At 34.6% G+C, this 26,249-nt stretch overlaps 1 protein-coding gene and 1 long non-coding RNA gene across 2 annotated transcripts; one reads left to right on the plus strand and one right to left on the minus strand.

The window, feature by feature from the left end:
- The first annotated feature begins 4,292 nt into the window (after positions 1–4,292).
- On the plus strand, positions 4,293–4,946 carry LOC145734988 (uncharacterized). Its single transcript, XM_081988673.1, has one exon. The coding sequence runs from the start codon at positions 4,293–4,295 to the stop codon at positions 4,944–4,946; it is 654 nt and encodes a 217-aa protein (XP_081844799.1).
- Positions 4,947–5,585: 639 nt separating this feature from the next.
- On the minus strand, positions 5,586–13,480 carry LOC145734629 (uncharacterized). Its single transcript, XR_014179464.1, has 3 exons — positions 13,058–13,480; positions 12,761–12,943; positions 5,586–5,680 (listed from the first exon to the last, which is right to left on the minus strand). It is a non-coding gene; the product is annotated as an uncharacterized LOC145734629 (long non-coding RNA).
- Between the last annotated feature and the right edge of the window lie 12,769 nt (positions 13,481–26,249).

Raw genomic sequence — 26,249 nt, forward strand, 5'->3', positions numbered from 1 at the left:
TGAATTGTACTGTTTGCGTACACTGTTGCAACATGTGCGTGGCTGCCGATCATTTGTGCATTTGATTCGGACAGTGGTCAAACACAGACAGGTGGTGAAACTATCGTGTGCGACACGTATCGTGAAGCGTGTGTGCGTCGCGGTCTTTTCGCAAACACTGATATATTTGAACGTGCGATGCAACAAGCTTCGACGCGTGCGGCACCATATCGTTTACGTAAATTTTATTCTTTAATAGTGTTGATCAGTTTGGACGCGGGCCAATCCTATGTGGTCAATGTTTTAGCGGTTTGGTCCAAATTCAAGTTTCCGCACATGATTGCCGACTTGGTATTGGGTCCACGTCCCACCACCACTTCAAATGGTTCTAATGACTGACCGAGTTTATCACTAGACATGACAGATTTACCTGAAGTTAAATCTAAAACTTTTATTACCAGAACTGATCATCAAAATTACTTTGTTATTGACATAGAAACATTTTCATTATTGCAACGTCTTAAAAGAGCGACAGCTTATGTGTTTAGATTCGTACATAACTGTCAACATCCTGACAACAAATTAACTGGCCCTTTGTCAGTGCAAGAAATCGATAATGCGTTCATATCTTTGTTAAAACAATCACAATTTGAAACTTACGCGAGCGAAGTCACGTTGTTGTCAGGAGGTCATATGCTGTCACCTAAAAGTAAATTATTCAGTTTGAATCCTTTCATTGATCAAAATGGTTTATTAAGAGTGGGAGGTCTACTAAGTAACGCTGATTTTAACGATAACAAAAAGCACCCTGTTATTATCCTCCTCAAAACATGGCTTGTGTAAATTAATTTTTAATTTTGAACATCTTAAACTATTGCATGCTGGACCACAAGCATTGCTCTATCATATTCGGGAGACATTATGGCCGGTATCTGGTAGAAATTTGGCAAAATTTACTGTTCGAAATTGCGTTATTTGTTTTAGACAAAATCCAAAGCCTGTTTCTACGTTAATGGGTGATTTTCCTCGGACGCGACTACAAGCTGGTTTTCCATTTCAAATCTGTGGCGTAGACTACGCCGGGCCGTTTTATATTAAAGATCGTAAAGGCCGTGGATGCAAAATCACTAAATGTTGGTTAGCTTTGTTCGTTTGTTTTTCGGTGAAAGCAATTCATCTAGAATTAGTATCAGATCTAACGACTGACACATTTTTATTAGCTCTTAAGCGTTTTATCAGTCGGCGCACACTGGTAGTTTTTTTAATTTCATTGGCATAAAAGAAATACTTGGAGTTTTATATATTTGGCTAAAAGTCATTCAAATGTCAAACAATGTTTTCAAAGAACAAGTTGGCTATGATAGAATGTCACATTCTTTTATTATTGTTTGATAGTGATTCGTCAAACTCAAATACATTATTTTTTTCTAGTAAGTTTTTTTGGATGCGTTACGAAGGTTTTGTTATTATAACTTAGTAGAAGACAAGTTTCATTTTTGTTTTAAAATGGATCCTAATTGTAGGGGTAAGTAGTAAGTTTTTCACATAAAAATGTTTGATCAAAAGTTTACTTTTAAATATTAATATACTCAAAATGGAAATGCGTTTTTACGTCACTATTAAGAGACACAATTTTCAATGTTTTTTTTTATGTTCCGCCCAAAATCCCACGGGTTTGTTTAGTGTTTTGTTGAAGAAACTTACTGAATAAACTGATGCTAAACAGAAGCCTTGCTCATATTTGCACATAAGTCTAAAATGCGGGGTTAATTTTTTACTGACGTTTCAAAAGTTCAAAATGCTATACTTACCTATATTTGGTTCTGCTTACAGATGTGGAAGAAAACTTTTTTATTATTAGTTACCAGGACCTTTTTGACATGGTTCAGAGTTTTTCCGATAAAAGTATTAATAGTAGATTCACTACTTTAGAAAATAAAATTTTAGAACTGACGAAAAATTAGCAACTCAGCAAGAACGAAAAAAGAAATTTATCAAGATTTAAATCAGATTTTTTTAAAAAATGGATGGTTTCGTGTCGATCTAAAGACAGATTCATACAAACACATGCAAAATGGTTGAGTTTGCAAATGAAATTTTTCAAAAGAAGCAATCAAGTCAAACGAAAATCAAGCAATAAAGGTCGACCTAAAGTATCTTTTGAAGATAGCAGTGATCGTTCCAAAAGAATGAAAACTAGCAATTTGCGAAATACATCTAGTGCAGTAGAACTCGCCTATGCAACGCAAATAAATTTTCGTGCCGAAGGAAACAATCAAGCTGCAAAAATACTCAAAGACATTACCAATACACCATCAAAAGCTCACGAGTATTGCAACGCCTTAAAAAATCAAACAACAACTTATACTAAATTGAGTGCTGATGAGGCACTTTCTCTTCTAATAGAAGCAAAGTTAAGCAAGAGTCAATACAAGTTAATCAGGCGTCAAGTCAAAGAAAAAAACTGTCATATTTATCCTTCCTATGATGAAATCCTTAAAGCAAAGAAGCGATGTTACCCTAACTCAATAATTGTCTCTTCGGATACTGTAGCCGAAGTTCCAATCCAGTCAATGCTGAATCATACTTGCGAAAGATTGCCTCAGTTACAAGAAGAAGTTATTGATAGTTTAAACTCCTGCTCAAACGTAAATTTAGTTTTAATATGTAAATGGGGCCTAGACGGTTCTTCAGGTCAATCGGAGTACAAACAAAAATTTGACAAAACCGGTAGTTCTGACTCTAGAATAGTATTGACATCATTAGTACCCATAAGGCTTATATATCGTACAGAAACCAATAAAAATAATCAAATAATTTGGCAAAATGTAAGAACATCATCGCCTCGTTTTTGTCGTCCTTTAAAATTACAGTTCATTCACGAAACAGCAGAGCTAATTAAACTAGAAAAAGAGTTTGTGGACCGTCAAATTAATAATATCGTTCCATTTACTTGTACCATTAATAACTCAAATGTAACTGTTAATTTTGAACTACATTTTACAATGATTGACGGTAAAGTTTGCAATTCTTTAACTTCAAACAAATCTACTCAAAGATGTTATATTTGTGGAGCCTGTTCTAAAGACTTTAATAATATCGACAATATTGTTCTACGACCAGCAAATACTGATAACTTTAAGTATGGCCTGTCTACTTTACATGCTTGGATACGTTTTTTTGAATGTCTCTTACATTTAGCTTATAAAATGGATATTAAAAAATGGCAAGCTAGAAGTGATATTGATAAACAAATTGTATTGGATACCAAAAAGCGTATTCAAGGGCAATTGCGCAACCAGATAGGGCTTATTGTTGATAAGCCTAAGCCCGGTTTTGGTAGCTCCAATGATGGTAACACAGCTCGTAGGTTCTTTGAAAATGTAGAAGTAGTATCAAATATAACCAAAATTGACAAACAATTAATTACAAAATTTCATGTAATATTGCAAACTTTATCGTCTGGATTTGACATCAATACAGATAGATTTAAGGAATATGCGTTAACAACTGCAAGACTTTTTGTGACATTGTATCCTTGGTATGCCATGCCTCCAACTATACACAAAATTTTAATACATGGCTTTGAAGTTATTAAATCATTTTGCTTGCCAATAGGACAATTATCCGAGGAAGCACAAGAGGCACGCAACAAGGATATCAAGAAGTATAGAGCGGATTTTTCCAGAAAAACATCCAGAAAAGATAACATACGAGATATAATAAATCGCCTTCTGGTTTCGTCAGATCCTTGCATCTCGAGTTTACGTAAACTACCTTTTTAAAAATTAAAATGTTTCCTTCCTGAAACTTTTGAGTTATTAGATACTCCAAAAGTAAATAATTCCACGGAAACTAAGTTTTTAGAGTTAAGTAGTTCTGACGAAGAATAAAAATATCATTAGGTATTTTTTTTAATTAAAAAGATGTTTTTGATATTTTTAATGAATTATGTACGATATATAAGACCTTATAATGAAATCATTAGACACATTGAACCGAATATTACCATTCAGCACTTTACTTTAACTAACAACTATTTATCTTTATGAAATACTCTGTATATTATATTGTGCGACTATTAATTTCTTTAAAAACCTGCTTAAAAAATTCCATTGTGTCATTTATTAAAAATTCCTTAACTGTATTTGACTCTTTTAATTATTGCCTAGATTTTTTAAAAATCGACCACTGTGCGGCGGCGTAAACCAGAGCGGATATACTCCGATAATGGGACCAACTTTGTGGGCGCGCATTCTGAATTGCAAGACATTTCCAAATTTCTTAAAAATACTTCTAATCAATCAATTAGTATGGATCACTGCACTGGTGAAACAATTGAATGGAGATTCATTCCTGTAAATTCACCTCACTTTGGAGGTTTATGGGAAGCGGGGGTCAAATCGTGTAAGTTTCACTTGAAACGTGTTCTCGGAAATAATAGTTTAACATTCGAAGAAATGTACACCGTTTTTGCGCACATTGAAGCAATTTTAAACTCCCGACCGATCTCGCCAATCTCAACCGATCCTAATGACATATCTCCTTTAACTCCTGCCCATTTTCTAATTGGGAGAAGCATGATGACGATACCTGAACCTGATATGACCGAAATACCAACTGGACGTCTATCTCGTTACCAACTACTGGAACAGATTCTTCAAAATTTCTGGACCCGATGGTCTAAAGAATATATCTCGGAGGTCCAGCAACGATGCAAATGGAAGAGTACCAGTGTCAATGTAAAGGAGGGAGATTTAGTATTGATCAAAGAAGACCATCTTCCGCCGTTACTGTGGAAACTTGGGAGAATCGTTACTTTGCATCCTGGAAAAGATGGGATATCAAGAGTTTTGTCCATAAAAACGAAAAATGCTGTCATCAAGCGAGCCATCCAGAGGGTGTGTCTACTGCCGAATGAAACTTCTAGTCAGTTGAAAGCTGCTTCTTTCAAGGGTCTTGAATGAAATGTCCGCGCAACCGCGCAACGAATTGGCAACACCGCAAGATCGATCCCCATCGACCTCGACTTCGACGGAGAGAGAGAGGCGGACGAGACGAAATTAACCCGTACACGAAGCGAGACGTTACCCGACACATTTACGTCTTTTTTATATTTACTTGTGTGATTTACTTTTTTGAAGTAAATAAGGTTCAACAAAAACAAATGCGTACTTTCTCTACAGTAATACCTAACTGTTTTTATAAGTTTCATAACAAATAAGAGTTTTAATAAATAAAATGTCCTCAACGTATATGTATATGAATTTTCCACTTAGACATATTCTAGATTCTTCGATATAAATAGGAGCTGAGCAGACACAAAAAGTTAAATTTGCTGTAGGATGTTAATCAGTTGGAAAATAAATTGTACATTAGATAGATATTAATGACTGATTGCTGGTCCTTGTTCACTCCCAATGTCAACTTCTGCACAGTTACTCAGTTCGCCATGCGTAGATTGACATTGAAAGGAATGACAGTATTTCTAATACTTCAGCATTTAGTTGGAAATTAAATGAAAATTATTCGGCCATATATTGTGGATAGAACAATGCTGCATATGGCATAACAGCAAATCGAAATCGCAAATAAAACTACACACCACCCGCGCCCCAATCATTAGTTTATTATTAAAATTAAAAAAATCTAAGATTGACCTGGATGACTTTTTTTGCTTCTCGCTTCACCGGGAGAATATCTGAAACAAAAAAAAATATTACCACGATAATATAAGAAATGTCAATGTGTTTTAACTCAGTTTTAACTAATGTTAGCTGAAGCTTGATTTTATATTGTAGCATAAAATCAGTATAAAAATTCATTATACATTGAATGGTAATCTAGCACACAGGTGGTCTATTTCTGACCATAAAGAAGTTTAGAAACGTATGAAAATTATACGCAAAGTTGCGAAGAAGGTCCAAGTGGACCATACACATCTGTATTTACTAATTTACCCTTTTTCCAGCGTCCTCACGGAAAAGGTACATTTTTTCAAACAAGTCAACCAAAAAATAGATTCAGACTAGTAAGAATAATGAAAAAAACCTTTCCTACTCAGGTGCGGTAAATGCACTTTTATTTTCAACCAGGTATGTAATAACGTTATTTCTTATGTGTATACCAGGTGGAAAGATGAAAATGACCTGCTTTTACTTTCCACCCGGGTGAATAGTTGAGTCCTTTCCACCCGGGTAAATGTCAATATGCGTTTTGTCATATCTGGGCTTACTTTTTATAGTTAAGAGACTGTGCCTGCCATCTCTGCAACAGCTCGCAGCTCAGGTGATGATGAGTAACATCTGCGTCTTCAGAAATCTCCATGTTAAAAGCACTTTAAGAAACGTTTCAGCTCAAAATATTAAAAACGGAATAGCACAACAATGACGTTGTCAAGATTGTAAACAATTCACCAGTCGTTTATTATGCTTGAAGGCATAACTACTCGTGCACCTATACTACCTTTTTGTAAAGACTATTAGCAATCAATATTTCCGCTGAATGATTTATTAACAGATTTGGATAAATGGTTGAAAATAAAATAGTATTCAAACCACGGTAGAAAGTTTAATTTCTGTCTTGAGATAAACTACCCAATCTCTTCACCTGAGTATGTAATATACTATTACACACTTATTTAAGTGCGGGAAAGAGTACTTTTCCGCACCGGATGCGGTAAAGTTACTTTTCCGCATTGCAAAATTAATTAACAATAAATGTAAACTTTTAAAGGTAATATGTGTAGAGCGAGAATATCCACTTGCACCAACTTTTTTATGAGATGCTGAAGCAAATTAAAAAATTGAAAAAGTTATTAAACAGATAACAAACGAAAGAAAGCCCACAATATTCAGACAGGATTTAGTTTAAAATTCTCTAATTACTCCCTAGGTAGTGAAAGTGATATTTTCATCTCTCAAATGAGGGAGAAAACTTTTATTTTCTATAGAGGTCGTAGGAAATAGTTATTTGCGCATAGTTAAAAGCAGCAGTTAAATATTATGTTAATACCTGGTTGAAGAAGGTGTTGTTACTAAAGATATGTTTGTCAATTTGTCAAGAAAGTGACAAAGTGTCTTTAGACAGTGTGACTTTTACTGGTGGCACTTTTCCTCCCTAGAGAAGAAAAGTTTTAAATTGAACACCCTGTTTCTATTCTTTTTTTAAAATTATTCGCAAGAAGGCTAGTAATTATTCTTAATACTTCCCTATACCTATTTTGCACCGTTTCCTAGATGTTTCATAAAAATGGTGGCTTTGTCAGCAAAACGGTAGTCTAAACATTAATTAAATTCTCAAGTCCTGAAAGGCTTGCCGATGTGACCTTTTGCCCTCAGTTCCTTTACCTAACTTCAACCGTTTCTGACTTATTAACAGTTTTTCCTTAAAGGGTGCATACAATCGTAATCCATACCAATCTAAATACGGACACCTGCTTGGCCTTACAGACTAGTTGTCGTTTCAATAACGACAACATGCTTTGACAGATATTTGTCAAATACAAAACTGGTTAAAACTTAGCACAAACAGGGGTCCGTATTCAGATTAGTATGGATTACGATTTTATACGCACTTTAAGGAAAAACTGTTATTAAGTCAGAAACGGTTGAAGTTAGGTAGAGGAAGAGTACACATAGATTTGTTCTAAATTTAATGTTCTTTTTGCACTTTTTTTTAAGGTTTTTTTTTACTTTACCCTTTAACCATTAACCGTATTAGCAATGCAATATTAAAACATTAAATATCTCGAAAACGGTCAACATTTAAGATCTAAAACTAGTATACTTTTTTTTAAATAGAAAACATATTAGAATAACATTTTGAATTCGTATGCGCGTTTCAGCTGCGTAAAAAAAAGTTTAAGTCCTTTTAAGCAGCTGAAATGGTTGCAGATAGCTACTGCAAAATAGTAGTAGTAATGATGTAGCTCTATGTCCCATTACTTAAGGTTCACCCTATACATGGTTATTCACGTTATATTATTATTAAGATTGCGACTAACCTATTCACTTTCAAAAAAGTTTTTTGATTCTGTGATGGATATAGACCTATTGAAGGTAGCTTTTAAAAATATTTTTAAGATGTACCGGTTGTCCCAAATGCAGAAAAACTATCAAAGTCATGTTTTTCCAAATGGAACACCTAGTATATTACTTTATTTTCAGAATCTACGTTGAAAATAAAAATTAATTGAAGTTCATTGATGTTTGATAGGTCTATACTTTACAGTTCCTCAGATATTCCTGAATTTGTAAACATGTAGAACAAATATTAACATTTAAACATTCAACCTTCCTTTGAGATTTATTGACCAACATTGGTTTGGGCGCTGATAACAGATTAAGTTTTATGATCCAAAAGTAATAAATTGTCTAGCTCATATAGGGGGTCTCAAAAAATTTAATCAAAAAGAAATTTTGAAGTAGTATAAACTTGTCAAAATTAAATGGAACCCCACCAATTTTATGGTTACAAGTTACAATATATGCAAAATTTAATTACCTATCCAAAATTATTAAGGTTTCATACCGCTAATTCTTAATTGTTTTTCTTGGAAAATCGACATTTCTTAAACTAGAGCTGACTTTGACTGATTTTTGCAATCGTTCAAAGATCACTTAGTATCTTTTCCAATTACATATCTATCGTTCTAATCTGAGTAAAGCTTAGAATAAAATAGTGGCTTAATACTTTGTAAATTTGCTAAACAAGTTGCAAAAATAATTCATAAAAATGTTTAAAACGGCGACAATTCGACTACAAACACAAACATAGCTACTCCGTTTTTGAGTCCTTCAGCAACATTATTAAGTATCTTAATGGATATACTCCTAAAAATTTCGCTAATTCGCTAATCTGTGGTCATTTCTCAAAGGTATCAAAAATCACTCAAAATCGGTGCGAGTTCGAGAAATGTTGACTTTCCAAGAAAACACGAACAGTTAGCCATAGGAGACCTCAATAATTTTCGAAAGATAATTAAATTTTGCATCTACTTTAACCATAAAATAGGTGGTGTTCAATTTGATTTTGACAAGTTGTTAAAGTTTAAAGGTTGCAATTATTGGGAGAAAAATTTTGAGACATCTTGTATGAGCTAGACAATTTCTCACCCATGGATCCTAAAACTTGATCATTTAGCAGTTCCCAAGCGAATTTTAATTGATAAAACAAACATAGGTTGAGTGATTAAACATTAAAATTTGTTCTACATTTTTACAAAATAACGAATATCTGAGAAACTGTAAAGTTTAGACGTACCAAACCTCAATGTCATTACCTTTTATTTTCAACATAGATTCTGAAAATCAAGTAAAATACTAAGTATTCCATTTGAAAAAATATAACTACGATACTTTTTCTGCATTTGGGACAACCGGTAAATCTTGAAAATATTTTAAAAAGATCTACATCCATCTCAGAATTAAAAGTTTGTTGAAAGTGAATACTTTAGTCACAATTTTTCGTGTCGAATATCGTGAATAACCCTGTATAATTTATAAAAAAACAAATGTTTTAATTTTGTATGTCATTAACCACAACAATTTAAAATGTTTATTGTTCAATTGAATTGTTAAAGACAATTTTCAGATTATAGTTTAGTTAAGATAACAAAAAATGCAGGTAAAAGTTAAAAAATATAAATAAATCGCAGACATTTAAATTAGGTAGGTATATGACATACTTCACAAAAGTTGAATTGTAAAAGCTATCAGAAAAATAAGTAATACACAGGCTGTTCCAATTAAAAAAGTCGAAATTACTTAAGCTGAATCAGTCAACACGGTGTTTCATAATAAATGCGTTATACAGGATGTTTCACGATAAATGCGTTATATTTTAGGGTTTGATTGAACGTCAAAAAATAACTATAATTTGCTATATAAACCATGGTTCCAAGATGTTTCGTTATGTAGATACAGGGTGTTAAAGTTTGGGTAAAAAAATCTAAATTTATTTATTTCATCAAAACAATAAGAGATATTTTCGTAAAACTTTTTAGGTTTCAACGATAAAGTTCGTTTTGTCATTAAAAAATATATTTTTTATTTTTGCTAGTGGCGTCTAATCGAACAAGTTATTGACCATTTTTGCAAAAAAAAATATGTACGCCACTGTTTTTCCATAAAATGCAAATCAGTTCTGAATTCCTTATTCAATTTAACACAGAAAAGGCATCTAGTAACTTTTTGGTACGTCATCTCGTTTTCGAATAAAACATCCTGCAAAAGTATCATTAAAATAAATACTAAATCTTCGAATTTCGTCTCTATTCAATTTTAAAATTTTGATTTGTCCAGTTTTTTAATAAAAAAATAGGAAGATACTGCTTGTTCCTATCGAATAAAAAATTTTTGAAAAAAACTAAATTAATAAAAATTTATATATTGATTAATAAACAGTCGACGATTTAGTATTGATTTTATGGGTACATTTTATGATTTTCAATTTTTTATTGGAAAAAAGAAAGGTGTACCGAAAAGTTACTAGATAGCTGTTCTGTTCTAAATTGAATGAGTAATTCAAAATTGATTTGTGTTTAATGGAAAAAAGAGTAGTGTACATATTTTTTTGCGAAAATTAAAAAATATGTTTTTTATTGCAAACGTGCCTTATCATGGACAGTTAACCTACAAAGTTTAATAAAAATATCTGAGACCGGTTTGAATAAATAGATCCAAACTATAACACCCTGTATCCCATAACGGAACATCTTTGCCCCATGGTTTATTTAGCAAACTAGGGTAATTTTTTACTTTTAATCAAACCATAAAATATGACGCATTTATCGTGAAACACCCTGTATTTTAGGGTTTGATTAAACGTCAAAACAAAACCTAGTTTTCTATATAAACCATGATCCAAAAATGTTTCGTTATGGAGGTACATGGTCTTAAAGTTTTAAAAAAATAATAATAGTCCCTTTGGAGCAAGATGAATGTTCTGACGATATGTGGTATTTTTTAAATAATGCCTAAATTAATTCTATTTAGACTCACAATTGCTTCCATAACATTTTATTCATTATGTAGCTAAATTTTTAATAGTTTTATGAATTTTACCACGCGATCCTTGGCCTTCAAAGATCCTCTAATCTCATTTTCTCAATATTTCAGGTTAGGAACGAGAATTTGAAAAACGGTTTTTACTGGCCTATTTGGATGTTATTTGGCTACTTTTTCATAATGAAAAAGTCATATCATTCCATTTGTTTTTTTTTATTTTTTTTTTGGAATTTGAATCATGGTGTCAAACTAGCCCCATGGCGGAGAAATATTCAACTAAATCAACTATATTTTGGATGATTCTTATTGACCAAGAAATGCTTTTTTCAACAATACCAAATTTGTTGAAATTGGTCAAACCGTTAAGAAGTTAAAGCAGGTTATTGCAAAAACCATTAAACACCCCACGCCATCTTTGTTTTTGAAATAACAGAAATTTCTGTTTTACGAAAATGATAGATAAATTAGTTCGCTTTAAAAATGTGGAAAAAAAATTCTAGTTTATTGTGCAAAATTTATAGAAAATGCAATTTAAAAAATTAAGCTGGCAGTTACGGCCTCTGGTGGTCATTTTTAGAAATTGAAAATATTTTTCAGCGATTCTTCATGGCCGATTTACGTAAAAAATTTCTAAGGTCAGGAGACTGTTTTTCCAAACTCTGACCAACATAAAATATTTTTTGTACGGTTGTCTGAAATTACGGGTTATATTTTGACGTTTGCACGAATCTTCTAACTGTCCAGGTAACCAAGTTAGCACGTGTCAAATAAAGACACTTATCATTTAAAAGAAACAGTTGAAAAATTTGTAATTTAAATTTCGATAGTAATAAAATTGTAAGAACTAGGTCATGTGTAAAGGCCAGATGACATTGTCAAAAACAGTCACGTGAAGTTCAAAACGCAGTTTAAACTTTGAAAAATGGTAAATTAAATTTAATCAGTTGTTAAAACTTAAATTTCAAAATACACGTTACGTCACGTTGAAAATGCAAATCTGCATGTTCTTGCAACACTGTAAAGGTCAGTTGACATCTGTCAAAATTAGTCACGTGACCTTAAAATGTGGTTTAAAATTAAAAACTTTGGCAAATTACATTTAGACTATTTTAGACAGTTGTAAAAGCAAGAGACACCTCATGTGACTTTGATTATGTCATTTTAGAGCTTGCAACCCTGTCCAAGCCAACTGACACCTGTCAAAAACAGTCACATGACTTTAAAATGTAATTTAAATGGTAATTTAGACATTTGTAAAAGCCTGAAATTGTAAAATTCACGTAGTGCGACGTTAAAAATACAATTTAAAAATGTAGTTTAAATGTTGAAAAATTGGTAAATTTTTATAATAATTTGTAATGAATATTGTTTCAACTCAATATCATGTAACAAAGATTTTACCATAATAATTACTTGTTCCTATGCTGTTATGTTCAATTTTCAGTCAATATTAATAAACTACATTTTGAAATATACAGACAATGCCTTATAAATATCTCAAAATGCCTTGTAATGTCTTGTAATACCTCACAATGCTTCGTAGTAATGGAAATTACCTCAACATTCTACCCCTGGGTTGATATGGAGAATAAGTAAATTTATTAATACTATAACTAAATACTTGGGTAAACCCTGCCTGTCTACAATGCAGTCTACAAAGAGTACAATGATGATTATTGTGTTAAAGGTAAAACCATAATGAAAACTGCATTGCTTTTTATTTTAATGTTATTATCATGTTATAATTAATAATTTAAAATCAATTAACTCACCTTAAAACTTGCTTTTTAATCCACTGTAATGTAGATAGTTTCAAATATTGCACAGGATTTTATTCTTCTCCAACTTGACTTGATTGCAGTCCCTGGGAAACATAGTCACTTTCTTCATAAAAGCTGTGCTTTTTCATCCACATGGAAAAGTAGTAATGTATGCAGTATAAACCAGTTGCAGATCTGTAAGACTAGCCTAATTAGTTACTAGAACCACCCTTAAAAAATGTGTAGTAATGATGCATCAGCATGGTTTATTACATAGGTTAGGTTTTGAAATTGTCATTGTAATCTTACCTGGGCCCAGCAGCTGTTGTATCCATTATGTCTATCAAAAAAACATACATTTACTTGATTTTAGTGTATAATTTTCATTAATTAAATTATTGGATTTTGTCATAAAAATATAATTTAGCAGCATGTTCTAGGTAGATTTTTTGACATAACAAGTGACAAGTGGGATTAGTGGGAATTTTACTTGACATTCTTGACAACACATACAACAGATCCAAGAGGGCGGCCCTATCAGCAAAACCTGTTTCCTCATGCGATACGTCGCGTGACGTCACAGTGGATGCTCGGCTGCACAGTATGAACTTAAAACCAATGGGTTATTATTTACATTGAACAAGTGAAGCCACCTCCACTGAGTGGAGGTATTACTTTCCTTCTGACAAAGTATTTATACTATAAAGTGATACGCTTGAATAATCAAAATATCTAAAATTCAGCTTTATTAAGTATTGGCTTATTTCTTTAAAACAAAACATTGGAGCTGCACAAAGACGTTTGCTTTACAATCGTAGTACTAGATAGGTAAATATTGTCTCATATGAGTAGTTTCTAGACCTATTACTTGAACTCACAGCAAACTACCTTATTACTGCTATTACTGTGAGTTCCCAATCAAACTACCCGACTGAAAGGACTTTCACGTTGTGACTTGAGTATTAAAAAAACTGAGTGGTTGTGTCTTTGAAAAAAAACTATATTATCGATCGAAAAAACCGGGAAAAAAGGGGTTGTCGACACACTAATGGTGGTTTAGACAGAACATTTAACTGGAACATTAGTGTTAGTGTTAGCATTTAGAAAATATACAGCATAAAATTCAATGAGTTGGTTTATACAGATTTAGCATTAGTGTTATCTGTAACATGTGACCTTGAAAGTATTTAATTTTTAATCCATACCACTTGTCTGGTAGTTTATGCAACCAGCATAGCAGATAGTGCGGGCTGGCGGCAAGGGTTTTGAGGTTAGTTTTAGTTTAGCATAAGTTGCATGGTCGTTGAGTTGTGTTCCTTGTACTCCCGTACATAATAAAGTTATCTTGGGAATTGCTAGTATTATTTCAAGATAAAACATGGTATCAGGTGTGGACAGTTAGACACTTGTAGAAACCCCCTTGTGTTGCTCCTATATGCTCCTAGTTTTACCGGGTCAACTAGAAAAGATGGAGAACTTGTTTAAGCCCCCAGAGCCCCTTGTGTTAGATGGCCATATTGCAGAGAACTGGAAAAAATTCTCGCAAAAGTTTGATGTATTTATGACAGCTTCAGGATTGAAATCAAAACCGGAAGAAACACAGATTGCAGTGTTCCTGAATTTCGTAGGAGACGATGGATTGGAACTGCATAATACTTTTCCTTATTCTGAGGAAGAAGCAAAATCACTAGAAGCCATTAAAAAAAGGTTCAATGATTATTGTGCTCCAACAGCCAATGTTATTTTTGAAAGGTACAAATTCAACAGTATTGTGCAGCAAGAAGGACAACCTTTTGATAGTTTCTTGACTGAGCTTAGGAAGGCTATTAAGTCTACTTTGTATAAAGACACTGATGACATGATCAGAGATCGCATTGTTATGGGGATAAAAGATAAAGGTACTCAAGAGAGGCTCTTGCGGGAGTCAAAGCTTACTTTAAACAAGGCTGTAGAGTTTTGCCGTGCTACTGAAAATAAGTAGATCTCAGGCTAAAGTGTTGCAAGAACCTGTGCTTGTGGATGCAGTAAGGCGCCAGTCATTGAATTCCAGTCCTGATTTAAACAAAATAGATTGTAAGTACTGTGGTTACAAACATTTTAGAAATGCTAGGTGTCCTGCCACTGGCAAAACATGTGCAAAATGTCAGGAACACAACTTTTTACTTCAATGACGTGCGCACATTAGACGTTTATTTGACAATTTTACTGTCATTTTAACAACATAACCCTAAAAAAATACATTTTGGTTGATGTGTTCGGGTCAGGGTTCACTGTTTTTGAATTTGTAAAAGTTTATAATAATGGATGACAAAAGATTCAATGATATTGAATTGATTGAATTAGTGAGACAATTCAGCTGCTTGTGGGATTCACGAATGTCTACTGATAAGAACAAAAACATTAAGGAAAACGCCTGGACATCCATAAGCGAAATAATGGGATTCTGAATAGATGCTTGCCAATCTAGATGGTTAGCTCTAAGGCAACGTTTCGCTAGAAAAAAGGGAATGACAGTGTGTCCCATCAGGAAGTGGTGCTGATGTATCAAACAAATGGCCACTTTTTGAATTATTATTGTTTGTAGACAATATAGTAAAACCAAGAAAGTAAGTTAAAAACAATACTGTGACAAAACTATTATTTACTCACTTTCTTTGAATTTTTACAGGACTGAGGGAAACATTAAGACTAAAGCTTTTGCCAGCAGCTCCTTAACATCACCTGCAGAAAGCAGTAGTTTGTTCGGCACATTGGGATATATTCCAGGAAATCTTGTTGCCAGAGTCACCAAAGGAAGCACAAGACCCTATATTCTTAAGCGACAACGAACAAGTTGAAAACAATTCTACAAAAAAAAATATCTCAAGCAGTACATTGACCATAAAACGAAAACTGCAAGAACTGAACCAAGATATACCACAAAAATTAAAATTGAAAAAAAAAGATTGTACAGCACAACCTAGTGCAATGCTTAGCAAAAGCATTGACAATGCTTTCGAAAAACTAAACCAGCTCGTTGGAAAATACTAATTATTCGTTTGGGCTTACCATAGCTCTGATGTTAGAAGAACTGGAACCCCAACACAACTGATTATGAGGAAGAAAATTATGAAGCTCTGGGCAGAGAGTGATGTGTGAAACTGTGAAAAGTAGATGTATTATTGATAAAAAAAATTTTGATAGACAACTGACAGTTTAAGTTTATTTATTTTCATAATAAATACAATTTTAAACAGGAATTGAACCTTATAACACGTTTTCCATTTGCCATGGAACACTTCCAACATCTGAAACAAAATAATCTGCCAACACATCTCTTGTTTCTTGATAGGTTCGTTTGCAGTTACTGGTTCTACTAAGTGCAATAGATGTTAGGCCTGTTCCTAAATCATCAGGAGGCAAACTCCGTAACGATGTAGGAAATAGAAAACGCATAGAAATAGACAAGAAAAGAAAATTTCTTTCTATTAAGTGTTGGTACTCTCTAAGAAGTTATTTTCTATCACATTTGGCTGACACCGTCAACCGAAAACGGGAAGCTATCGGTCCTAAAAACTTGACTAATTTCTAGGAATAAATCTAGGGCTTTTACTTGTTTCCTCGTATTCAGGTTAATGACAAGTATCAATGACAATAATTTGAATAATTCTACGTTTTTTGATTCTTTCTCAGTATTTAATCAATATATTCAAAGTTTGCATTCTAAAATAGTCCGTTTTGTTCCCATTATTGTTGTTGTATTTATTGTAGTTCTGTACTCAGTTTCTTATTTTCTTGTTAGACCATTAATATTTCTCAGTTCCTTGTAAACATGCTACCAATTGTTATGCATTTTGTGAAGGTAGTAGGATGGGACTTTAGGATGTGTTGAGGAACTCATATAGCCATAACACAACCATTCCATCATCAGCTTACACCTCACAGCTTACCCATCAACAGCTTACACCTCAAAAACAACAACTAATAGATGCATTAACACTTTTACTAAAACTCAAAAACAATGAAAGGGGGTGCAAACACAATCAATTGGTCCCCAACACAACCTTATTATTGACACAAAGGAAAAGAAAGATTGACAATACAAAATTTCATAGCTCCAAGAAAGATAAATTCATAGCAAGACCTGATTTGGTCTTTCTATTTTGCACAACCCGAATAGCTACGTTGAGTGCCGATCTTCGCCAATCGAAACGTAGAGAGTACCATATATTACGATAGAGAAGGGTTTTCTATGATAGCAAAGAAATTTCCTTGCTATTCGTTACAGAGTTCGCCTTAGATCTCCAGGAACCAAAATCCAACTGGCCATTTTCATCAATGAATCTGTATAACCAGTGGGGCAATACTTTCTTTGTTCTGCAGGAAGACCCCATATTGTTTTGTAAAAAATTGTGTAATACTACTGTAGCTTTGACAATTTTATCACACATTTCAACATTTGTCATGAGAGGACTTTTTAATATTCTCCACCTCTGCACTAGAATTCCAAATGTGTTTTCTATGGTTCTTCTAGCTCGAGAAAGTCTATAATTAAATATGTTTTTTCTGTCACCAAGAAAACTGACCTGCATATGGACGCATTATTCTGCTATGCAACGGAAAGGCTTGATCAGCAACCATAAAATGTTGCAAAGGTATTTGCGACTTTGGTAAATTTTTAGCAGGAGGCAAGTTTAACTGATCATTTAATAAACTCTGTCCAAATCCACTTTCTTAAAAACAACACTGTCATGGTTAGAGTCATATCCACTTATGTCCACTAGAGTGAAGCGATATTGGACGTCACATGCTGCCATCAAGACAATACTAAAATGCTTCTTGTAATTGAAGAATGTGATCCAGAAAATTTTGGGCATTGTATGTTCACATGTTTTCCATCAATAGGTCCTACACAATTAGGTATATTCCATCTATGCCAAAATCTTTCAGCAATATTGTTCCAGTCAGATTCACTTGGTTGTGAAAGCACAAGTGGCACCAATTTTTCCCAAAGAACTGCACATGTTTCTTTAATAATGCAATGAGCTGTGGCTTTGCCAACTCAGAAAAAAATGTAACATTGGTGACTATTCAGGGTCATACATACATACTTCAGTGTCATTGTTAGCCTATGTGCTGGAGATAAAAGATTTTTTGTGACATCTTTTTGTAGGGCCGATTGAACCTTCTCAAGGAGGTAGTTGAACAAGTCAGGTGTCATCCATGTATATTTAAAACACTGTTCAAAATCCCTCTCTTTATTAAGCATATCATTAACTAGAGATGCAAAATGTCCATGCTGATCTCGACTTTGTTTTCTATTAATGGTCTTGCCTTAAATCTTCTGACTCTCGACTCTGACTTTTCTTCAATTCATTGAAAACTTGACAAGAAGAGAGCAACAATAATCAATAATGTTGCCAACAATATACACGCTTTCTTATGATTCCGTTGTAACATTTGTTTGAAATATGTAAGGTACCAAATCGGAATAATTAATATTTCAAATAAAAACAAAACAATGTTTATAGGTTAGGTCACGTGGTAATAATCTTTTACATTTGATCTAGGCGCATGCGCAAAATCTTAATGTTAAATGCTGTATAAACCATACCTCATGCACTAATACTAAATTTAATTTAACACTAAATTTGCTAATGTTAAATTTCTGTCTCAACCCCACCATTAACCTTTAAAAAATGGTAAATTAAATTTAGACAGTTGTAAAAACTTAAATTGCAAAATACAGGTTATGTGACGTTGTAAATGCAATTCTGCATGTTCTCTGCAACACTGTAAGGCCAGTTGACATCTGTCAAATTAGTCACGTGACGTTTTAAAATTTAAAAATTTGGTAAATTAAATTTAGACCATTTTAGACAGTTGTAAAGCTGAAATTGCAGGAGACACATCACACATGACTTTGATTATGCCATTTTTAGAGCTTGCAAACACTGTCAAATCCAACTGGACATCCGGTCAAAAACACTCACGTGATTTTAAAATGTAATTTAAATGTTAATCCATTGTTAAATTTAATTTAGACAGTTGAATAGCTGAAATTCTAAAATACACGTTGTGTGGCGTTAATAGTACAATTTTAAGCATGCAACACTGTAAAAGCCAGTTGACACCTGTTGAAAACAGTCATGTGACCTTAAAAATGTAGTTTAAATGTTGCAAAATTGGTAAATTATTATAATAATTTGTAATGAATATTGTTACAACTCAATATCATGTAACAAAGATTTTAACATAATAATTACATGTGCCTATGCTGTTCTGTTCATTTTTCATTCAATTTTGTTATATTAATACACTACATTTTGAAATATACAGACAATGCCTCAAAATACTCTCTAATGTCTTGTAATACCTCACAATGCTTTGTAATAATGGGAAAGTGCCTCATAATACCTCAAGTGTGTACACCAAATTACCTCGGTCATTACCCTTGGGTTTTTGACATTTATTTGAAAACAATTGAATATTAGTATGGAGTATGTTGCATAAAATATGTTAAGAATTGTTTCTAGAATCCAAAACCTCGTTCAAAATAAAAACATAAGGTTCAAAGTGTTTTTGCTAAAGTGTATAATGATGATTATTGTGTTAAACATAAAACGATAATGAAAACTGTAATGCTTTTCATTTGAATGTTAATTTAAGTAAAATCACTATACTGACCTTAAAACTTGCTTTTTATCCACTGTTCTAATATAGGTAAGTAGTTAAACCCATTGCACACAATTTCACTCTTCAACTCGATTGATATGTTGCACCTTCTATTGGTTCCTCCTTCCTGGATTAGGTGAATTTATTCATAAAGGTTGTGTTTTTTTATCCACATGGAAAAGTAGTCAAGTATTCAGCATATACTGGTATAACTGGTGTGAAGGCAGCAAGCCGGATTCCAGCAAGCCGGAGCCGAAGATGCCCGATTGGTCAGTGGCGGCGATTTATTTTTTTCTATTGGCAAATACATTCAAAAATTTGTATATTTCTAATTACTTACATGTTATAGTACTTATACATCTGAAACAATACACATTAAAGCAATACAATTATGTTTTATTAAGTTACCACCTTTAAACTCAATTTCTATTAAAAGTGCACATTCAACTGACTGATAAATAGTAAACAAAAAATACGAATATAAAATACTCGAATACTCCAAGAAAGAAAATTACAGCAAATACAACGTTGCCACATTTACTTATAGGCGCTTTCTGAAAAATTGTAGTAGGTACCTTGAAAATTGAACATAATGAATACGAATACTAACCGTATATTTTGTTGGTTTTTCTTGGTTTCTGGACAAACTGTCCCGCCTCCCACATTGTCTTTCTGGCCTTTAATAGTGACTATTAGTAGGTACATTTGGGTACCAATCACTTGTCCTTGCATGCCGTAGGGACTTTGAAAATTGTACATAATGAATACGAATACTAAACATATATTGTTGGTTTTTCTTGATTTCTGGACAAACTGTCCCGCCTCCCACATTGTCTTTCTGGCCGATAATAGTGACTATTAGTAGGTACATTTTGGTACCAATCACTTGTCCTTGCATGCCGTAGGGACTTTGAAAATTGTACATAATGAATACGAATACTAAACATATATTGTTGGTTTTTCTTGATTTCTGGACAAACTGTCCCGCCTCCCACATTGTCTTTCTAGCCGATAATAGTGACTATTAGTAGGTACATTTTGGTACCAATCACTTGTCCTTGCATGCCGTAGGGACTTTGAAAATCGAATATAATGAATACGAATACTAAGCATATATAGTTGGTTTTTGGGATAGAAACTTCCAGTTATTGTTACATTACCCATAGTAGAGCCATGTTTAAGAATAATTAGATTTTTTGCAAGTATAGCGTCTAATCGCAAAATGTATTTTGTAAATGTATGTGGTTTAACAAGTTCAAACTGAAAATGCCATCAAAAGGCGCCATATAACAGACGTGTACGTGCCTAGAATAGGGAGCGGTAAATCGGTGGATGTCAAATGTTTTGGGTAATTCCATGAAGGCAAGAATGCAGGTCTTCCTGTACGTGCCGATACAGAGGGTGGCAATTTTGAATTATCTATTCTAGCGAAAGCAATTTAATCTAATAAAATCTGGCAACTTTTTACAATGGTATGGTTATACAATGGGAATTGGTCAGAATTGTTCGTTTTGGCTCTTATCTTTGTTGGTTTTAAGGCTTTCTCGGTTTCGTTGGGTGTTGGGTGGCTTCATTTCTGTTTTGATCTTAGTGTTGGTAGTTTGTGTTCTGAAAAAATGTAAGTAATTAAATAGGTACTCGTCTAGCGCCAATAATATCTCGTGTTAATTAACTAAATTGCTGGCATATGGTTGAAAGAAACCGCTCGATTTCTTTCGAAGAAATTTCAGTTAAATTATTTTGAAGTGATATGTTTTAACTGTCCAACGTTTAATTTAGTAAAATTAGACTAGTAGGCTATAATCGGTATCGGCCCGAAATTTCATATCGGTCGATCACTAGACTACTACATTGTTGGTTGTTTAAATTACCCGCTTTTCAATTACATTACCAAATTGTTTCAGGAGCGAAAATAATAATGGGAATGGAGGTGAGATGCCAGAATTTAGTCTGGCATCCATCCCTGAAGAGGAGGAGGACCTTTTGTTGTCCGATGGTATGTAGAATTAACATTTACAACAAATTTATCGCACCTCCAAAACTTAAATAAATCGGAAAAATTTGTATTTTTTTTTTTTTGCAGATTCGATGGTGGAGGAAGAACCGCGCCCGCAGCGGCCCGAGCCTGGTCAACAGGCCAGCGTGCCCCCCTGCACCTGCAAGTGCAGGGGGCACTTGCAGGTGCTAGTGGCCCTGCAGTTAGCGGCCCTGCAGGTGTTAGCGGCCCTGCAGGTGCAGCTGGCAATCCAGGCAGGGGAGGTTGAGGCCGGAGCCGTGGCCGTGACCGTGGGCGTGGGCGAGGCCGTGGAGGTGGGCGAGGAGGCCGTGGAGGTGGGCGAAGCCGTGGAGGTGGGCGAGGAGGCCGTGGAGGTGGGCGAGGCCGTGGAGGTGGGCGAGGCCGTGGCCTTCGACTTACCAATAGTAAGCTTTCAGCAATAAAGCATATATTTTTTAAATAATAACTATTTTCTTCTTTTGCAGACCAATTAGTTGTAGCCCTCCTAAGGAAAATTCTAAGTTAAGAATAAAATTGTTTGAAAATACCATGTTTACTTTATTTACTGCCAACTCGTTACAGCCACCAGAACAGCAACAATTTTGAAACTTATTTTTTCTAGGAATAATATACTATATAGGGTGATTCACGGTGATGGTTAATTAGAAGTATCTAGAGAGCAACTCAATATTTTTTTGAAATTTCGAGTGTAGCCTAGGTTGGGTCCAATCTCTCTATTTAAAATATTTTGAACTTTGCGGTGTTGCCAGATCAGTCAGAATAAACACCAACTTTTGATTTTCAAATGGAAGTCTGTTTTTAATCTCATTTTTGAATTCCTCGCAAGAAGGCTAGTAATTAATTGTTAATACTTCCCTATACCTATCGCACCGTTCCTTAGATATTTTATAAAAATGGTGAACTTGTCAGCAAAACGGTGGTCTAAACTTTAATTAATTTCTCAAGTCCAGACAGTTTTGCTGATGTGACCTTTTGTCTTCAGTTAGACAATACTACATGGTTGAAAAGCCCAGACACAAAAAATGAAAAAAACCTACAGTGTGGTTAATATTAACCTTTTAGTCGGACAGATAAAAAAACTGCAAAAAGTCCATTTTTTTTTTTTTTTTCACGTGATTTGTTTTACAGGGAAATCCCGGAAAATTACACGTGGAACGCAAAGCGCGGTCAATGGCAATCAGGTGTTTATAATCGTAAGATGGTTGGCGTTGCCGTGGACGTCAAATCAACGCACAACGATGAATTGTACTGTTTGCGTACACTGTTGCAACATGTGCGTGGCTGCCGATCATTTGTGGAACTGCGCACTGCCCGTGCATTTGATTCGGACAGTGGTCAGTTTGAGACGATCGTTTGCGACACATATCGTGAAGCGTGTGCGTCGCGGTCTTTTCGCAAACACTGATATATTTGAACGTGCGATGCAACAGGCTTCGACTCGTGCGGTACCATATCGTTTACGTAAATTTTTTCTTTATTAGTGTTGATCAGTTTGGACGCGGGCCAATCATATGTGGTCAATGTTTTAGCGCTTTGGTCCAAATTCAAGTTTCCGCACATCATTGCCGACTTGGTATTGGGTCCACGTCCCACCACCACTTATACGGTCATGCCTATCATCTTGCCATTGCACAGATCGATTCGATCTTGACAAGAAATAGTAATGACGATAACTTGAACTTGACCTTGGCCAGGTTGGGTTTGCACGATCCTGAAGCAATCTCCTACGATGACGGACATAATGACGCAGATACCGAGGTAGTCATTGATGTGTCGGGCGTCGTGCGGTGGAAGGGGTGGCGGTGCAGTTTCCCAATTGTCAACATCAGTGATGACAACAACACCAGTAGCAACAATAACAACAACAATTGCTGCTGCCGCTGCAGCAGGGACAACATCAACAGTACAAGTGATGGAGTCTGTAGTAGCAGTGGTACCGCAAGTAGAAGTAACGGAAGTGACGGAACCGCAAGTGGTGGAACAGGTTGTGATGAAGGAGACGGAAGTGGCGGCGGCGACGGCGGCGGAGGGAGTTGCAGTAGTTGTAGTTACAACTGCTGTGACTGTTTGGTGTTAGTGAGTGGTTAGTGTCGCAACGTCTTCATCGATTTGGTCAGTCCGATGACGACGACGACTGCGACGACGAGGACCAGAATAGATGCCTAATGTTCGCGATTTCTAGAATTTGTTTTATTGACGGCCCGGCTGGCATGGGAAAAACCTTTTTGTATAATGTATTAAATGCTCGATTAAAGTCGAGCCGATATACAGGGTGTCCCACGACGAAAGACATCGATTGGTATTGGAAAAAGTATAAATAGGAGAGTTTTGAAAATTTGGCAGGATACTGATGTGGGCATGCCCAATCTAACTAAAATATTTTCAAGATGGTTGCACTTCCGTTTATACCGGAAGTCGATCACAACTTTCTTATTTTAAATAGAACACCCTATATATTATTACATATTTGGATTCCTCACAAAATTCTGACCAACTTTTGTGTACAATGCCCTATGACTATCTCTAGCCGTTTTCGAAATATTTGATGTTTTTCCAAAAAAGTGACAGTTGCAACGCTCAACATCTTTTGTACCCTGTCAAAACCGTATTTTATATTGCAATAAAACTTTGGGTTATTGTAAATAAAGGATCGTTTTATTAAATTGAGGGTGCGTAATGACTCATTTGTATACAGGGTCGTCAAAAAAAAATCATAAACTTGCCACTAAAAAAAATAAAAAATCTCAAGTTTTTTAAATAAAACCCCCCATTTTTTACGACGGAATCATTTTGAGCATTAAAAATTACTATACGTTTCAATTTACTTGCCTATACCTAAATCCAACCCATTTCGTTTTATTTGAGAATAAACATTTTTTTTTAGGCTGCATGGTTGGGATTAGCTGGTACTCTAGTTGGTCATGCTTTTGACACACGGTGATATTGGAGACTTGCAGAGCATGTTAATAACACTAGTTTTGAGTGTTTTGACAACTGCAAATATGCCGTAGCGGTTACGTTATTCCAACCAAGATTACTTAAATCTGTTTATTATTTACGGAGAATGTGATAAAGTTGTGAGTAGAAGATGTGAGGTATTTGCCGCTCAACCTCTTTTAAGTGTTGCACTAATTTAAATGAAAAATGGTGAAATTTATGCTTCTTCAGGATCCTCTGATTTGAACTTTTGGATATGCCTTGTCGTAAATAGACTTTCTTTAACATACGATTTTAAGTGGACTGTGTGGTGAACTAAGAATCCAAGCAAGAGTGACTTGTGAATCAGACCAAGCATATACTGCATCAATGGTGAGCAGAATTTCATAAGAGGATATAACAAACAGTAAGTCGTCTAATAAATAAGCGTAGTTCGAGTAAGTCGTCTAATAAATAAGCGTAATTCACATAGTTCGAGTCGAGGTAATGAAACTGTTTTGAGTGGCGATACACGAGATTTGCCCCTACTACTTGCCGCTACCAAGGAGCATTCTGTTTGTCCGTTACTGGAAATTGACCTGAAATACACAGCACAACCGTAGCCGCAAGAACTCGCATCGCAAAATCCATGGACTTCCACACGCGTAGTTGATCCTAAGCACGACATAAGACGAGGAATGCGAATTTTAGAAATTTCAGGCAATTCAGAGGTTATTTTTTCCCAAGTTTTTACAATTTCATGAGATGGTATTTCATCCCAATCAGATTTGGACAACCATAAAAGTTGCAAAATGCGCTTAGCAAGGAAAATCATTGGAGACAAAAACCCAACCGGATCAAATATTCTAGCAATTTGAGACAATATGTTCCGTTTTGTACAGGGTACGTTGATTGGAGTATAACAATATGAAAATATGTCATTTTGTGGATGCCATTGGAGACCTAAAATCTTTACAAAATTAGGACCATCACTATCAAAAGTCAATGGCATCTGTGGATCAATAGCTTTTACCGCAGATAATAATTCGGAGCAGTTGCTGGCCCATTTTCTCAATTCAAAACCTCCCTTTTCAAGCAAAGAGATCAGCTCTTGTTGTAATTTAAGAATGTCTTTCACTGTCATCCGTCTAAAACCTTGGCCGCTAGAGGATGATTATTTCGCTCAAAAGAGGCTAATTCTTTCAGGGTTCTTAAGGCTAAATAAGGCGCAGAAGATTCTCCAAAAGTGACCCAATTTAAATGGTATTCCTTGACAGAGTATTCCTTGATCGGTCGAAAACGCCAAAGAAAACGTTGATATTTTCTATATTCTGGCTTGATCAGTATTTGGCAGTACATCTGTTTAATGTCGCAAACAAATACGTATGGGTATATTCGTAATCTTAACAAAATAGAGGACAAGTTTTGATGCAGTTTAGGTCCAGCAAACAGTGTATCATTCAAGCTTAAACCCGCGGTACCCTTTGCGCTAGCGTCGAAAACAACACGGAGTTTAGTAGAGACGCTGTATTATGGAATATTTCTCGTGTTTGGAGATGTGAACGTCTGCTGTCATTATATCTGACTAACACGAGTAATGTTACTCGTTCTCTTTTATTTAATTGAACTATTTTCTATTCAACTTGCAATGCGCTTGACACATTATAAATCTTTGACACGAAATCAACCTATTTTGAAATTCCAAAAACTCATTCCTAATTCACCTTCTTATTTGATATTAACAGGTTTTTTTAGTCAACAATGAAACCTGTTGTTCTCTGCTCAAAGTTTAAACTCAGATTTCTCGAAACTGGCTGGATAAAACTTCGTTCATCCTTAATTGCTGATTATCGGAATTTTGGTAGAACGTGAAAATTGATTAAAATCATAATCGATCCATTAAAAAAAATGTGG

This window comes from Ips typographus, linkage group LG10 (genome assembly GCF_016097725.1).
Source record: "Ips typographus isolate SLU linkage group LG10, UJ_Ityp_2.0, whole genome shotgun sequence".
Taxonomy (NCBI): domain Eukaryota; kingdom Metazoa; phylum Arthropoda; class Insecta; order Coleoptera; family Curculionidae; genus Ips; species Ips typographus.

What these genes read in the sequence shown, in the direction of transcription:
- LOC145734988 (XM_081988673.1), top strand. Translation starts at nt 4,293, where the DNA reads ATGGATCACTGCACTGGTGAAACAATTGAATGGAGATTCATTCCTGTA.